Below are 16,554 nucleotides of genomic sequence, written 5' to 3'. Positions count from 1 at the left end.
GCCCCAAATTGTCCGATTCCGCTGAGATTTTGGCCCTGAGTAACTGTGACCAGTACTACCATCTGACCAAGGCTCTCTAGGCCTTACGGTTTGGGCTGCACAACCGTTTCTAGGGCGGAATAATAATAATAATAATAATAATAATAATAATAATAATAATAATTAAAGCTGCAAGCAGCATTTCCCGGGTTCAAGCGTTTAAGGCCTTTGGATTGGATTTGGATTAAGGCCTTTGGCTACATATGTCATGCTACAGAGGGTGGCACAACATATGTCATGTGAAGTACTCACCCGTCCAGTTTTCCCTAAAATAAACAAAGTCATATCCATTAGAGATGAGCCGGATACTTGGCTGAAACGAGTATCCGGTACGGATAAAGCACTTCTGCCGAGTAAGAGTATTATACGAGTAATACGAGTCAATATCCGTGCTCGGATTATATGAAAATCATCATTGGCTAGCTGATTGTGTCAGCGTTCTGTGATAGGCTAGTCACAGCGCCCCTCCCCTACAGTGATAGGCTAGTTACAGCGCCCCTCCCCTACAGTGATAGGCTAGTCACAGCGCCCCTCCCCTACAGTGATAGGCTAGTCACAGCGCCCCTCCCCTACACACATACAGATGTATTGTGTTGCTGTGTCTCGCTCTGCTCACTCACAGTCACACACAGAACAGCTCTCTGTCTCTCCCTCAGTCACTCGGGTTCGCGGGTCTTTTCCGTTAACGTTTAGGGTTTCTTCAGCTTTTTACTTCTGGTTGTAATGTTAATAATACGTACTTACTAACCAGTAGAGTTCTGGTAAACGTGGGTTCGTTCAGACGTGGTGCTTGCTTGGTAGAATGCGACTCGCATTGCGTCTCTGCCTGTTGGAGATTTTTTCTTTTTTAAACCTTCAGCTGTCTCTAACCAGTAACCAGACACTGTGTGTCTGACACGTTTTTGCTGTATTTCATAAAAACATAAAGGTAGTAAGCTAGTGTTATTAATATTACAAATTAATTATTACCGGTTAAAGCCCCGCCCATTTCAAGACAAGCCCCACCTACTTCCTGGTTAGGCCCCACCCACTTCGAGAATCAGAATCAGAATCTTTGCCTTACGAGTCAGTACAAAATTGGGTTTTTGGACTGTTTTTTAAAAAAATGGCTGTTTAGTGATTTTTCCGTTATAGCACCACCAAGTGGCCAATCGCCGCGGTTTTTGAACTGTGACCTCAGTTTGATCTGTTTCACATGTGTCCCAGGTTTGGTGTTGATAGCTCATTTACTTCTTGAGTTATTGACATTTTAGTATAACTGGCTCCTCACAGTCCAAACATTTTGGGGCCCCTTAAGGACCCTGAATCAAAATTTCGACTTTTTTTCAAAAATTATTGACAATGAGACTCCAGAGAATATTACTGCACTGGATTGGTCTCGATCAGGCGAAAAACCTAGGACTAGTTAGCAAAAGTAGGTTTCGGACAAAATGCACTATAGCGAAAAAATTTAATGGCGGAGATGAAATTGGAGATATACGTTTTTTAAGTCATGGGCCAAGGATTCCAATGATATAAAGCACTTGAGATTTGGACATACAGTTTGGGAGTTATGGGCACAAACGCGTTGAGGGGCGCTGAAGCGCCCCAAATTGTCCGATTCCGCTGAGATTTTGGCCCTGAGTAACTGTGACCAGTACTACCATCTGACCAAGTTTGAGCTCTCTAGGCCTTACGGTTTGGGCTGCACGACCGTTTCTAGGGCGGAATAATAATAATAATAATAATAATAATAATAATAATAATAATAAAAATCATAACAAAAACAATAGGTTTCCAGCGCTTCGCGCTTGAACCCTAATAATAAAAATCCTAACAAAAACAATGTTTCCAGCACTTCGCGCTTGAACCCTAATAATAAAAATCCTTTTATTATAATCCACAATAATAATAATAATAATAATAATAATAATAATAATAATAAAAATCCTAACAAAAACAATAGGTTTCCAGCGCTTCGCGCTTGAACCCTAATAATAAAAATCCTAACAAAAACAATAGGTTTCCAGCGCTTCACCCTTGAACCCTAAAAATCCTAACAAAAACAATAGGTTTCCAGCGCTTCGCGCTTTAACCCTAATAATAATAACCTTCATTTTAAAACTGCATGTTGTGTTTTACTTGTTATCTTTGACTAATATTTAAATTAGTTTGATCTGACACATTTAAAGTGTGACAAACATGCAAAAAAATAATCAGGAAGGGGGCCAACACTTTTTTACACCACTGTATTTCTACAGGATTTTAGAGCGGTTAAGGAGTAAGCATGGTGATTTTAGTAGATCCTTGTGTTTTGAACTTTTAGGATAAATTGTGGTGGCATTTTTGATCTACATATAAAATATCTACACAGTCAGACTCAGAGTTGGTGGTAAAAGCAAAGAAGTAAAGATGGTATTCATTTTGCTGCAGCAAAAGGCGTCTTCCAGAATTCATTTATATTTACTGTGGTCGCTGAATTATAAAGACTCTACAGCAGGGGTGTCAAACTCAAATTCACAGTGGGCCAAAATATAAAACTGAGATAAAGTTACGGGCCAAACTGAATATTTATTGAAAAATTAACTGCAACTGTTATATAATGTTCAACCTTTTTCGTATGGAAACAAAATTTAGTTTTGCTTGAACACAGGATTTGGAACAACCAGAGCTTGATTACAAACACATAAGAAATTAAATTTGAAATAAAAGACACATCAGTGGTGTTCATTTCTTATTTAAATAAATAAAATAAATTATGCCTTTCACCGTATCATTTTAAGTTCCTTTTTGAAGTGGATCTTTTTCAAAACCAACAACAAAACAACCAAAAATAATAATTTCATTTAATGAAAATCAACTTTTCGACTATTAACAGTTCATGCCTTGGAGTAGAAAAAGTGCATAAAAAACATATATTCAAACTCAGTTTTTTACACTCTGTTTCATTTCATAGTGTGTCATAATGTTTCGTTTCATAGTGTCTTCTTATTTTATATTCTTTCGTTACAGACAGGTTAGCTTCGCACACAAGACAAACAGGTCTGTCCTTTATATTCGTGAACAGATAATCTGCCTCCCACCTGTCTTGAAAGCTCCTATTGTCCATTTTTTGTTTGGCCATTTTTGTGGAGGGTGGAGTTAACTTGCCCAATGTGACTGTAGCATGCTTGTTAACAACTGTCAACAGAGAATGAGGGGCGCTTGCTGTTTGTGACTACGTGTCAATACAGTGGCAAGGCATTCTGGGATTTGTAGCATTAGCGGAGTGTGCGGCTAGCCAGCTGTAATGCACATTTGGTATGATCTCGCGGGCCAAATATAATTACACCTGAGTTTGACACCCCTGCTCTAGAGAAACCCGACTAGATAGAGAATCATATCAACACCCTAACAAAAAGTAATATATGCCTTTTACATGTTTTCTGATATGTAAAATGTTGTACAAATCTGTAGAATTCCAGTGGTTAGCCTTTTGAAACGATTCTTATTTTATTACAAGGTGGTCCCTGACACAGCCCCCATTCTTTGTGCCTGATTTCAATCCAAAATAAAATGTATACTAGAACACATGGGTCATTCAATGAAATTGGTGCCTTTTGTGCCTAAGAAATAGTTTGTAGTTATTCATCAATATTGCAACACAATTAGCTTCACACATCAATTAAATATTATTTTAAATAATTAAAGTTTATTTTCTGCTGACATATGGGTAAACAGGGATGACATAGATTAGGTGTCATCTTAGCCACACTATTTTTAAAGTTCATCTATTTAAAATGCAAACATTTTTAAAGCTTAGCCTTGGTGTTATTCAGCTAATGCATAGTTAGTATAGTGATGGATATATCTATTTAAATAGTTTTAACATTGTTTTTATTTATTTATTTTTATTTCACTGTAATACACTTTTACAGATGATAGTAGATAAATTCACACTCACAGAGACTAACAGATGGACAAATGGGTGAATGTGAATAACACTGCTACTGATGATGCTTTTGTTGCTAATGTATCTACCCCCATGTCAAGTATAACTCCATCATTAGTCTGTGCTCTCATTTTGATGGCAGAGAACACAGTTCATCCATTGTAGCACTAATAGTGCCAATATGAAATAATCATACAGAGGATAGATAAGTTCTGTTTGAGGTTTGGAAGGTGACTTGAAGTTTAACAGCAACATTGGATGTTTAACAAACAAGTTAGTAAGTCAGAGCTGTGTTTAATTATTTTTTCACTCTTTTCTCACCCTCAGGCCAGATGACAGACTTGATCTTTGCAGAGAGGGATTTGGTTCACTCCCTGAAGCAATATATCCAAGCAGAGGAATCCAAGCTTGATGCTGTGAAAAGGTACATAATTAAACATTGCAAATACTGTATATTGACGGTGCTTTCTGTCCTTACTTTTTAAAATTCTGCATGCATAAATATTGCATGCGTGGCTTTCATAGCTAGGCCAAAATATTCACTATATGGACAGAATATTTGTGGACACTGTCATTCACATCTATATGTGGTATTATTGTATGTTGTATTATTACAATTTCCCTTTGCTAGAACCAAGCTCAAACATGCTTCCGCATAACAATGTCTTCCTCCTTGACAAAAAACCCCAATGAACAACACTAAGATAAACTGGAACCCTGACTAACCCCAGAACCTCTTGCAGATCAGTGAACGTGTTCTTTCAGCTAAATCCCCCACAGCCATGTTAAAGAATCTATTGAGAAGACAAGCCTTCCCAGAAGAGTGGAGGTTATTCTAACAGCAAAAGGGGTGGGTTTGTTGGTTTTGCGAAAAACACATATGGGTGTGATGATGAAGTCCTCCCCCATTGATGGTGAAAATTGTTTATCAAATTTTGTGCTATATTTATATTATTTGATCCTTTACAGCTGGGCAGACCGGCTGGATGTGCTAACTCTTGCATCAACTATTGATCCTGAAGGCTTTTTGGCTCATCCAGTGAATGCTTACAAACTGATGAAGAGACTTAACACAGAATGGTCTGAGCTAGAAAGTCTTGTGCTACAGGACTCTTCAGAAGGTAAATGAGTGTGTTTGAGCAAGTTGGCACATTCACTTTATAGAGTAACATATTCTTCTAGGTATGCATTGAACCACTCCTGAAAGACTCCTAAATTTAACAGTGCTGTTCCAGTAGTAAGACCTGACCTGAAGAATGACTGGAATTTTTCAAAAATAAACTTTTCATTAAAGAATGCATTTATCTGTGAAAAAGTTTGAAGTATTTCAATTAAGACTGGTAAGAATCGTCATAAAACTAAAAATAATACTATTTAAAACCATAACATTCTAAAATTGAAAATACAAGTCTAAGAACTCAGCTATGGAATTATCTTCTGGACCTCTGAGTCTGATATCTTTGAATTGTGGTTTAGAAAATGTCAAAATTTCAGGTTTTATATACACTAAGCTATATGAATAAATTTTTTAATTGTGAAGCTTCAGACAACCAATCATTCAGTGAAGTGAAATGTCAGTAGTACAAATTAAAACATTTGGGTTGTGGCTTTATTTGAAAAATGTAATTGATGTGCTTAGTAGGTACTACCAGGCATTGGTGGTATATTGATTGTAGGTTGTTTCAGCATAAACCGTCCTTAATACACTCCTTGTTCCTGACAGGGTCTCCTTGTTGAGCTGTATAAAAATAACAATTGTTATTTCTGTTTAGTGGTGGTCTTCTACATGGTTGCTTTGCTACAGTATTTTTCTACCCAGTCTGCTTCCACCCGATTTTTAATGCTGTTAAAAATGAAATTAAAAAACAAAATACATTTTGGAGTAACCTGTTTGATTTTTAAATTAAAGTTTCCATTAGCTGCATCTTTTTTTTTACCTAAACTGTTAGAATGAAGATGAAATTTCCTTTAGAAATCCTAAATATTAGAGGCCTTAATGTTAGCAAAAAGTACTTCAAAGAAGTTGAATTCATGTCCCAATTCCTGAGAATTATTTATAAATCTGGGGCTCTTAACTTGTTCCTTGTTCAAAAATATATTAAAATGAGAAACTACCCATCCCCCAAAATGCTGTTCTTTAAACTCTGTTCTAAAACAGGGCATGCTTGTGTATTCAGAGATACTTTTCTGTTCACAGCTATTCTCATCAATGTAATCTTCCTATCAACTTGAGCTAGTCTGTCCCTTCTCTGTGTTGACACTTCTGCTATGTGTATTTTTTGTTCTCTCCCCCAAGAAAGTCTACTAAGTGGTAGCTGCAATAATGACAAATTTGATGAGAATCCATTTAATAGACAATTTAAAAAATTTTAAATGAAAATGGTTACCAAACTTCTGACAATTTACCTACTGAAAATGTATTACCCGTATGCTAACCTGCAGGGTTACTAGGTTTAAATAATTCACAGTTTTGTATGGTATGATATCGGTATATTCATGATTAGATGAGAACTTTCCTTCACATCCTTGGTCTATTCTGTTTTTCAGCACTTTTCCTTTGATGGTGGTGGTGATATTTTACTTGGTTCTCTCTATTTTGATCTCTCTACATTTCACAGGTTTCATCTCAAACATTTCTATACACAGAAAGTTTTTCCCAGATGAGGAGGACCAAAAGGGTGCAGCCAAAGCTCTTATGCGTCTCCAAGATACATATCAACTGGACTCTGAGAGCTTCTCTAAAGGCAAACTGCCAGGTAATAGGCATAGTAACTTTTTTCTGTTTCTCAATAACTCTGACTTTCCATATATATAAAATATAAATTTAACTTTGCTTTACATATAGCCTGCAAATTTGTCAATCTCTGATTATCTATACATCTTGTGACATGCATGACCAACTGTATTAATATGATTGATTGTTGAAATATTTCTCACACTCATGCAAAGCAATCCTCAAATTTTTTGTTGGGGTGTCTGGGTTTAGGTTATTCAGTTATGTTGCCTGATTTAGGTTTTTGCTAATTTCCTTGTTACTCTGACCAGTTATAGCTGAAATTTTCCTAGGTGAAATGGAGTAACATACTGAAAATGAAACATTAACATTAAATGAAACAATATACAGTCATGGGGAAAAAGTGCATTCTCCTTCAGTTTTATGTTTTAAATAAGTGTAGCGATTTTGGCTCGCGAAGCAAGGTAAATATTAAAAGTAAGCTATAACGTGTATAACGTGTATAAGTTATAACGTGTTATAGTGACTCCTAAATATTTTAACCTAAGTTGAAATTGACGGTAATGGAATTAACGTTACACTTATCTGGTCTGTTCGTCCGCCGAACAGGCCGTGTAACCTTTATTAATTCTATGAAGGAGGTATCTTCCCGGCCAAGAAAGATTCACTTCCCTTTTACTTTATACCGTAATTTAAATTAAATTAACTTAATAGAGCATGTAGTTCAGACCAGATGTTGCAGGTACCTTAAGTTTGTGAGCGATACTCAGAGACAATCACTTGTGGAACAAAAATATGGCGTTTAATGAATGAGACAAACACAACATAAAACTAACTACACAAACAAACAAAAGAAATAGAGAAACAAAAATGAAAATAAAATACACAAAAGAAATGAAATTGGGGAAAGGGAGGAAGAGACTGGAAAAGAAGAAATTAGAAAGGAAGGAAAGGAATGGCAAGCTTAGACTCCAAAATTAAATCACACCCTAACTGGGAAATCGTCACAGAATCTTAAATTCACCTTACAATTCAATGCGAGATTCCTACTTAAAATACGCATCTAAATTGATTGGTAGAGGAAACGGTTACTTGCATTGGCTTGCAGCACAAGAGTCTGGATGTAACGGAGAAATCTCAGTCAGGATGGGGTCAGACGTTCTTCCTGAAGATGGTTCTGGGAAGTGAAGCTTGCTGGAAGTTCTTTGAAGGAAGATGGAGTCGTCTCTAAGCTGTTCCGAAAATCTGACCAAGGATTGGTGGTGTTTGTGACATTTTAAAGGTCCCAAACTCCACCCATCTTTGGGGAGATGGCCAATACTACGGCCTGTGATTTTGGAGGGGAAAACTCCCTTTGTTTCAGGTGTCTGTGGGCGTGGTTTAGCTATAAAACTTTTAGATGACTTTAAAGTTTTATCCAAGGTGTATTAAGACGGTATGGTGCCTTTCGTGCTCAAATAAAATACACCAATGTTTGAAAAATGAGTAACGATAATTTTGTGGTCATTTGGATACTAAACATGAAGGGGAATGACGGTATAAAGGCAGCGGTACATTACATACACAGATCAGTAATCAAATTGTAACTGATGTTACTACGATATTGTGTTCTGATAAAGGCAAAGAAACAAAAATGAAACACAAAACAAAAATGCATTTTCATTAGGGAAGTGAAAAACAGATAAGCTTGAATACCTTCTGACATCAGACCTTAAAAGGACATACAGCATTAGAACAGGTATACCATAACATGCCAGGATCGGTAATTAAAGTATAACTGATGTTAATACAGTGTTGTGTTCTGACACATGAATAAAATACACCCTTGTCAGGAAAGTAAGGAGCAAATAATTTTAAGTCAGGCAAGCCTTAACAGAAGAAATTACAACAGGTTACAAGAATAAGAATCTTAGAGTATCATTATAACTGGGGAGGAGATACATACGAGTATGGGTTAATGCCGTGGGATGTGGGGCATTTTATTTACTCGTTTTATTAGTAAAAGGAATGTCCCATTGTGTTGTGTGTGTGTGTGTGTGTGTATGCATTTGCAGGTGAGTGCGTGTGTGTGAGTGTGTGTGTTTGTGTGTGTGTGTGTTCTGGTTGAGGGCCCCTATGAGTTCAATCAGAGAAGCGGCATGGGGTTATCTGGTCTTTGTGTAGGATCCAGACCTTCAGGAGCCAGTTGTGTGTGTGACACTGTGGAATGTAGCCCTCAATAAAATCGTAAAACTGGGTTGCTCATCGGTTGATTGAAGAGTAGATGCCGAAGTTTAGGGTGCCTGGGACATGAAATCTAAATGACCTGTACCAGACGCTACAAAGTATAATTAGTTTGGTATTCTGGAGCACTTGGGTGTGTCTCTTCACATGTAGACTATAAACACACACTTGATTTGCTCTAGAATACCATCTACCAAAGGTTTTGCTTTTATAGAGGTTGTCTTACTTCTTGATGATTAACTAATCTTGAGGCATCCGCTAATTACATCTTTAAAAATTGAAGTAGTAAAGGTACTTATTTTAAAATTAAGAACCCTTTTTAATTGTCCCAACAGCAAAAATGTAAAAATATACTATGACACCATCCCCTCCCCAAAAAGCTGTTGTTTAAACCCTGTTCTAAAATGGCCATATTTGGTATTCAGATATATTTTATATATTCAGATTATATATTTCTGCTCAAACTGTTCTAAGACGTTTAAACTTCCTAAATAATGAAATGATTCTCAGTCTTGTATGGTATGATATGTTTTTGAATAAATGAAAAAGAAAACATCCTTCGCATGTCTGGAAAAGTCTACAAAGCCGATATTTTATTATTAAACTTTTAAACTTAAACTACTTTAGTATTAAAATTATTTATTTAAACAATTAAATCCATTCTGATAGAGGATTCAGCTAAATTAAACTGAGACTGAAACAAAAATGTCTTAATTTTACTGTAAGAATTATTCTGTCTTTGGTCCACAGGTGTGCGCTACAATGAGTTTCTGACTGTAGATGACTGCTTTGACATGGGAAAGACAGCATACAATGAGAATGACTACTACCATGCAGTGCTGTGGATGCAACAGGCGCTCCGACAGATGGATGCTGGTGAAGATACCAAAACATCCAAGTCAGACATCCTGGACTATCTGAGTTACTCCGTCTATCAGATGGGAGATGTTCCTCGAGCCGTCAAACTCACCCGACATCTTGTCTCCATTGGTAATCAGTGCAACATGAGGGGACAGATAATTGTACAATTACATCACAGATCTCAAAGTGTGATGTTTAAAGGCAAAACCACATTTGAAGTTAAAATGCAGGCAAACTAATTTCAATAAATAGATTCAAAAATGAAATGATTACACGATATGGCCCATATGCGTCGCTGACCTAAACCAATACCAAGGACAATAAAGGAGTGTGTATATACACAGGATAAGAGTTACAACAAAAGACACAGGTGATGCTTTAACAGAGGGGTACAGGTCAGAGAAGCATATGGGCCTTATATAGTAATCATTTAATTAAAAAAAAATCAATTTAACAGAGGGGTTCAGGTTAGAGAAGAATATTGGCCAGAGGGTTCTCATAAATATAAATACAACCTGAATTGTCCTATCTATCTATCTATCTATCTATCTATCTATCTATCTATCTATCTATCTATCTATCTATCTATCTATCTATCTATCTATCTATCTATCTATCTATCTATCTACTTATACTTGTTCATATAGAATTGACACAGCTGTAATACTTAATTCAAAAAGTGATTTATTTCTGCCTTCTAAATTTGATCATAAACCATTTAACTGTTATACTAATCTAAGTAGAGGGTAACATTTACTGCATTATATATGTATTTGTTCTATTAACCATTAATTTCTATACTTTGTACACAAATAGATCCCAGCCACCAGAGAGCATTAGGAAATCTCCGCTATTTTGAGCAAATGCTCTCAAGTGACCTGGACCTGACCAAAAAGGAGCCTAACGAAGAGACATCCATTCAAATGATAACCTATGAGCGCCCAAAAGATTATTTACCTGAGAGAGACATCTATGAGGCCTTGTGTAGAGGAGAAGGGGTCAAAATGGTGAGTGTAATAAGATTATTATAATAATTATTATTTTATAGATAGCCAAATCCCACTAAACTTACCGTATTTTCCGGACTACAAGCCGCAATTTTTTCCCATGCTTTGAACCTTGCGGCTTAAACAATGACGCGGCTAACATATGGCTAAAATATAAAATATTTTTCCAGCTTTCAAAATTTTTTTTTTTCAAAAAAACACATTCTGTGACGTGCTCAGTTTTTTTACAGCATGAAGCGTTCATTAGACCAATGAAATTGCTTAACGGGTTAAAGGTAGATTCTCCGATGTTTGAGAAATGCTTTCAGAAAAGTCGGGACCACAAACTAAAAATCAAAACAAAAATCAAAACAAACATGTAGCCAATGAGCAGAAAGGGGCGGGTCTTTTCAATATGCGGCGGAGAGAGTGTTCAGTGCGCATGTGTGACATTAGCAGGAAGCGGTTTTAACATTGACATGGAGGATAAAAACAAAGAAAGAAAGCGAAGAAAGGCTTACGGTAAGGCAAGAAGTAGGACCCGTGTTAATATAGGATCAGCTTTCCAGCGCTGGAGAGAACTAAAGGAGCAGGAAGTTGGCCGCATATTCAGAGATTGGAGTTTCCCGAGTCAATAACTCCTGAGCTAAACGCTGTAACTAGGAAAACGCGGTTGTAGCTGCCTCTCTACATTACTACGATAGAAAAGAGGTGTTATTTGTGTAGTAACAGCGTTTAGCTCAGGAGTTATTGACTCGGGAAACTCGAATCTCTGAATATGCGGCCAACTTCCCGCTCCTTCAGTTCTCTCCAGCGCTGGAAAGCTGATCCTATATTAACACGGGTCCTACTCAGTTTTCTGAAGCATTTCTTAAACATCGGAGACCCTATCTTTTAACTCCGACACCGAAGGAGATGACTTCAGTGGTTTCAGTGCACAGGAGGAGGAAGATAGACTTGGACTTTCTTGGTAGGCTACTGTTTACTGCTAATTTTTTATTTTTTGTTACAAGCCGTGTTTTGTTAAAGTCTATTTATTTTTGTTACAAGCCATGTTTCTTTAAAGCCTGTGCAATAATAATAATAATAATAATAATAATAATACATTTTATTTAAAGGCGCCTTTCTGAACACTCAAGGTCACGTACAAAAAACAACAAAGACCATCAAAATCGAATAGCTACATTGCGATACAAATTAGAACAGCAGTACAAATTATGGTGTAGAATAAGCTAAACTAAACAGATGAGTTTTAAGCTGAGATTTAAATAATGAAAGAGAATCAATATTACGGAGTTCAGATGGAAGTGAGTTCCAGAGCTGAGGTGCAGAGTAACTGAAAGCTCTATTCCCCATAGTTACAAGACAGACAGAGGGAACACTGAAATGAGTGGAAAAAGAAGATCTAAGAGTACGAGGTTTGTTTTGGAGTATGAAGAAGATCAAGAAGATATGAAGGTGCAAGATTGTGGATAGCTTTAAATGTTAGAAGAAGAATTTTATACTTAATACGAAAAATAATGGGAAGCCAGTGAAGCTGTTCCAGAACAGGTGTAATATGATGGATAGAGGAAGTACGAGTAATAATGCGGGCAGAAGAATTTTGAACAAGTTGCAGCTTATGAAGGGTTTTGTGAGGAAGCCCAATAAGAAGGGAATTACAGTAGTCAAGCCAGGAGGTTACTAGACTGTGAACAAGAGTGGTGGTTGATTGGGTCGTGAGAAAGGAGCGAAGCCTATTGATATTTCAAAGGTGAAAGTATGCAGCCCGAGTAACATTATTTACATGAGAGGTGAAAGAAAGGGTACTATCAAAGATGACACCAAGACTCTTAACCTGAGATGAGGGAGCTATGAGAGATTCATCAATGGAAATAAGAAAATTTGAGAATTTGTTAAGCACAGATTTTGTGCCTATAATGAGAAATTCTGTTTTATTACTATTTAGTTTAAGAAAATTTGCTGAAAACCATGATTTTATGTCAATGAGTCAATCAGTAAGAGCAGATGGAGGGAGATTGGAATGTGGTTTTGTGGAAAGGTACAGCTGGGTGTCATCAGCATAACAATGAAACTTGACCTGATGCTTATGAAAAATATGTCCAAGGGGTAAAAGGTAAGTAATAAATAGCAAAGGGCCCAGGACAGAGCCCTGGGGTACACCAGAGGTAACGGAAACTGTCGAAGAGGTGAATGATTTTAGTTGAACGAACTGTGTGCGATCAGAGAGATATGAATGAAACCATTTCAGAGGTGTGTTGGTGATGCCAATAGTGGAAAACCTGTCTAAAAGAATATTGTGGGAAATTGTATCAAAAGCTGCACTCAGATGAAGGAGTAGGAGGATGGATAATAAGCCAGAATCAGCTGCTATAAGCAAATCATTTGTAATTTTCAATAGAGCCGTTTCAGTGCTATGAAATGGGCGAAAACCAGATTGGAATTGTTCATATAGATTATTGCCAGACAAATGGATATGAAGTTGAGCAGCAACAACTTTTTCCAAAATTTTAGAAATAAAAGGAAGATTAGAAATAGGACGAAAATTATTAAGGTTGTTGGTATCCAATCCTGGTTTCTTTAGAATTGGAGTTACAGCAGCTGTTTTGAAAAAAGAAGGAACAACTCCAGTGGTAAGGGAAGAATAAATAATACCCATGATAAAAGGGGACAGAGAGGAAGCAGTAGCCTTAACAAGGACAGTTGGTATAGGATCAAGAACACAAGTTGAAGATTTAGATTGATGAATAAGTTTTAAGATGTCATCAATTGAGGGTAGAATAAACTCAGAGAACAGTTGTGTAGGAACAGGTAAAACTGAGACACATGGAGTAGAAACAGGAGTGGCCATAAGTTGATGATGAATGTCTTCAATTTTTGAAGTAAAGAATGAAGCTAAAGTATTGCAAAAATCAGATGAATACAAATGAGAGGGAAGTGAGTCGGGGGTGTTGTAAAATTTTTCAATAAATAAAAAAGAACCCTTGAATTCCCTTCATTAGACCCAATTAAGCCAGAATAGTATGTAGATTTAGCTTTGGCAATAGTTTCTTTATAGTAAGACATATGTTCTGAATATATTTCCTTGTGCACAGTAAGGCCAGTTCTTCTAAAAAGTCTCTCAAGCCGTCGTCCTTTTGCTTTTAATTGCCTGAGAAAAGGAGTGAACCAGGGTGCAGTAACAGCAAATGAAACAGTCCTAGTCTTAAGTGGGGCAAAAATATTAAGCAAATTATGGAGACTATTATTATAATGAGAGACCAAGTTATCTGGAGTGGAACAGCTGTCAGCCCTAGGAAGACTTGCAATGCTTAAAGACAAGCTGCCCAAATTAATGTCCTTGATTTTTCGAAATGATATCATGCGTACAGATTTCGATTTGAAAAGTGGAAGATTAACATTAAAAGACAGTAACAGATGATCAGTACATGGAAAAAAGTCTGCATTAAGGTTGTCTGGAGAGACACCTGAACAACAAATTAAATCCAAAGTATGTCCTTTAGAATGCGTGGGAAAATTCACATGCTGCTGCAGTCCGAAGCTATCCAGACAAGATGTAAATTCTTTAGTTAAGATTGTTGTGAACATCATCCATGTGAATATTGAAATCCCCCACAAGAATTATATTTGGTGAGAGTGTAGTTATTTGATTCAAAAAAGCAGCAAAGTCAGGGATAAAATCCTTGTTGAACTTTGGTGGTCGATATACAGTACTGATAATAGTTGGAGTAGATCCAGAGAGCTGACAAACAGCAGCCTCAAATGAGTGGGAGGCAGAAACATTCAAAGACATCAGTCTCCACTTCTCAAGGTAGATTATCGCCAGACCGCCTCCTCGACCAGAGTCACGTGGTTGAATGATGTAAACAAACCCTGGCGGAATGGCATCATTGAGCGCAATACTCATTTTGTTGCTGCCATGTTTCGGTTAAAAAGAGAAAATCAATCTTGCGATTTGCAAGAAAATCCTGCACAAGATGCCCCTTACTCGTAAGTGAGCGGATGTTAAGAAGACCGAAACTGACAGTGTTGTTGTTGCTTGGTCTGGAGTTAGCCGAGTTAGCCAGGTTTGCCAGCACACGCTGACCGGCGCGGCGACCGGCGTTCCTTGGTGGGCGTCGAACAGCTGACCATAGTGACTTTATATCACTGGATTTATTATACCAGAAGTTCCGCCGAGAAGCACAATGAATGTATTTCCATCTTGGCAGATTTCCGGATGAGCAAGCAGTGCAGGAGGTGTTGAATCATACAAACACGGACGGAAACTCACAAGTTCAGCAGCAGAGTATTGAAACAGTACTGCGGACTGTACAAGAGGTAGTACAGTCCAGGCAAGTACAAGCCATAAACAATAGATCCTCATTGTAGTCTACGCAGTGTATATGATGTTAATAATTATTGTTATCGGGGAGAGCAGCGGCAGCCAAGACGCGCCAGCGTTCACTCTAACCCCCTATTCTTCAATTAAAAGTCTCAAATAAAGTTAATTTGTTTTAATGTACCTGGAGGCACCTGCGGCTTATAGATATGTGCGGCTTATTTATGTTCAAAATAATAATTTTTTAAAAATTCACTGAGTGCGGCTTATATTCAGGTGCGCTCAACAGTCCGGAAATTACGGTAACTCAAATGCATTAATGAGCCGAAACATTGTTAAGCATGTAAATCTACAAACACCTGCCTATAGGCATGGATGCTATAAATTCACTCTGAATGTGCCCTATGGTATTTAGCACAAAGACATTAGAAGCAGTCCTTTAAGTTCTGTATGTTGTGAGGTGGAACTGCTACCCTGCTTTTTACCCTACCAGATTTACAAAGGTTTTGAAAATGCTGATTTTCTTTGTTTGCATAGTTTGATGAATCATGCATTAATTAATTAATCCAGGCAATTTGTTTGCAAAACTTTAAAAGGAAGGCTCACACAGCTATATATAATGAGTGAAAGACAAAAATAGGCTGTCTCAAATATAGGAATGAAAGATTTGACTCAATCTCAGTCTTTTTAACAATGGATTTTGTCTCAAAGCAGCTTTACAGAACTATCTAAATAAAAATATCAGAATAAAAATAACAATATAAATAAATTTATATTTATCCTTAATGAGCAAGCCTGAAGCAATGGTGGCGAGGAAAAACTCCTCAAGACAAAATGAGGAAGAAACCTCCGGACGAACCAGGCCCAAAACAGAACCCATCCACATTTGGGAGAGTGTGCTTATATATAATGTCCATTTTACAACCGCATATAGTCAAGTGGAGGTGTGTAACCACAAGCGTTTGAGGGACTTGGAAATCACCATGACTTCTGAATTTATTATATATTTAACAATAATTCCTTCCTGCTGAAGCCATCATATGTACAATGATGGAGACCTGAGTGGTAAACCAACTGTCACAACAGCAGTTCAAAGCCGGCGCATAGTCTCCAAGTGGTTCTGTCTCTAGCAGTTCCATAAATTTCCATAAAAGCAGTTCATAATGTGATGTTGACATAAGGGCTTTCTGGGACATAAAGCAGCCAGAAAACCTGAGTGAAGATGTGAGGGGAATTATTCCTTCATCTCTATTGAGCACAGTGGTCTTACCTTAGCATTGGCTTTTTAAAAGATTATTCAGCCTAAAAAACACACATTTACCTAAAATCTTTTCAGAGAAGGTTTTATGTATGTGGCAGTCTTTGCCATATAGCATGAAATATCAAAGTTAATGGCTGATCAGTTGAGAACAGTTTGATCTGTTTGCAGTGGAGCAAGCAAAAGTGTGAAAACTCAGAGAAACTTGAATGTGTCTGCTGC

The 16,554-nt window shown here is 37.1% G+C and overlaps 1 protein-coding gene across 5 annotated transcripts in view; it reads left to right on the top strand.

The window, feature by feature from the left end:
* The window catches only part of LOC132859653 (prolyl 4-hydroxylase subunit alpha-2-like), a 46,081-nt gene that overhangs the window by 12,044 nt on the left and 17,483 nt on the right, over nucleotides 1–16,554 (top strand). For 3 of the 5 annotated variants that reach the window (XM_060890459.1, XM_060890461.1, XM_060890458.1), the window contains exons 3-7: nucleotides 4,277–4,373; nucleotides 4,919–5,070; nucleotides 6,568–6,705; nucleotides 9,657–9,896; nucleotides 10,584–10,774. In XM_060890459.1, coding sequence (XP_060746442.1) covers nucleotides 4,277–4,373; nucleotides 4,919–5,070; nucleotides 6,568–6,705; nucleotides 9,657–9,896; nucleotides 10,584–10,774 — 818 coding nt within the window. Of the gene's footprint in view, nucleotides 1–4,276; nucleotides 4,374–4,692; nucleotides 4,800–4,918; nucleotides 5,071–6,567; nucleotides 6,706–9,656; nucleotides 9,897–10,583; nucleotides 10,775–16,554 lie in introns of those variants that run through there. The other 2 variants (XM_060890462.1, XM_060890463.1) reach the window with 2 other exon arrangements.

The sequence above is a fragment of the Tachysurus vachellii genome, chromosome 17, assembly GCF_030014155.1.
Source record: "Tachysurus vachellii isolate PV-2020 chromosome 17, HZAU_Pvac_v1, whole genome shotgun sequence".
In the NCBI taxonomy this organism is placed as follows: Eukaryota; Metazoa; Chordata; class Actinopteri; order Siluriformes; family Bagridae; genus Tachysurus; species Tachysurus vachellii.
This window is presented reverse-complemented; position numbering and strand designations above follow the sequence as displayed.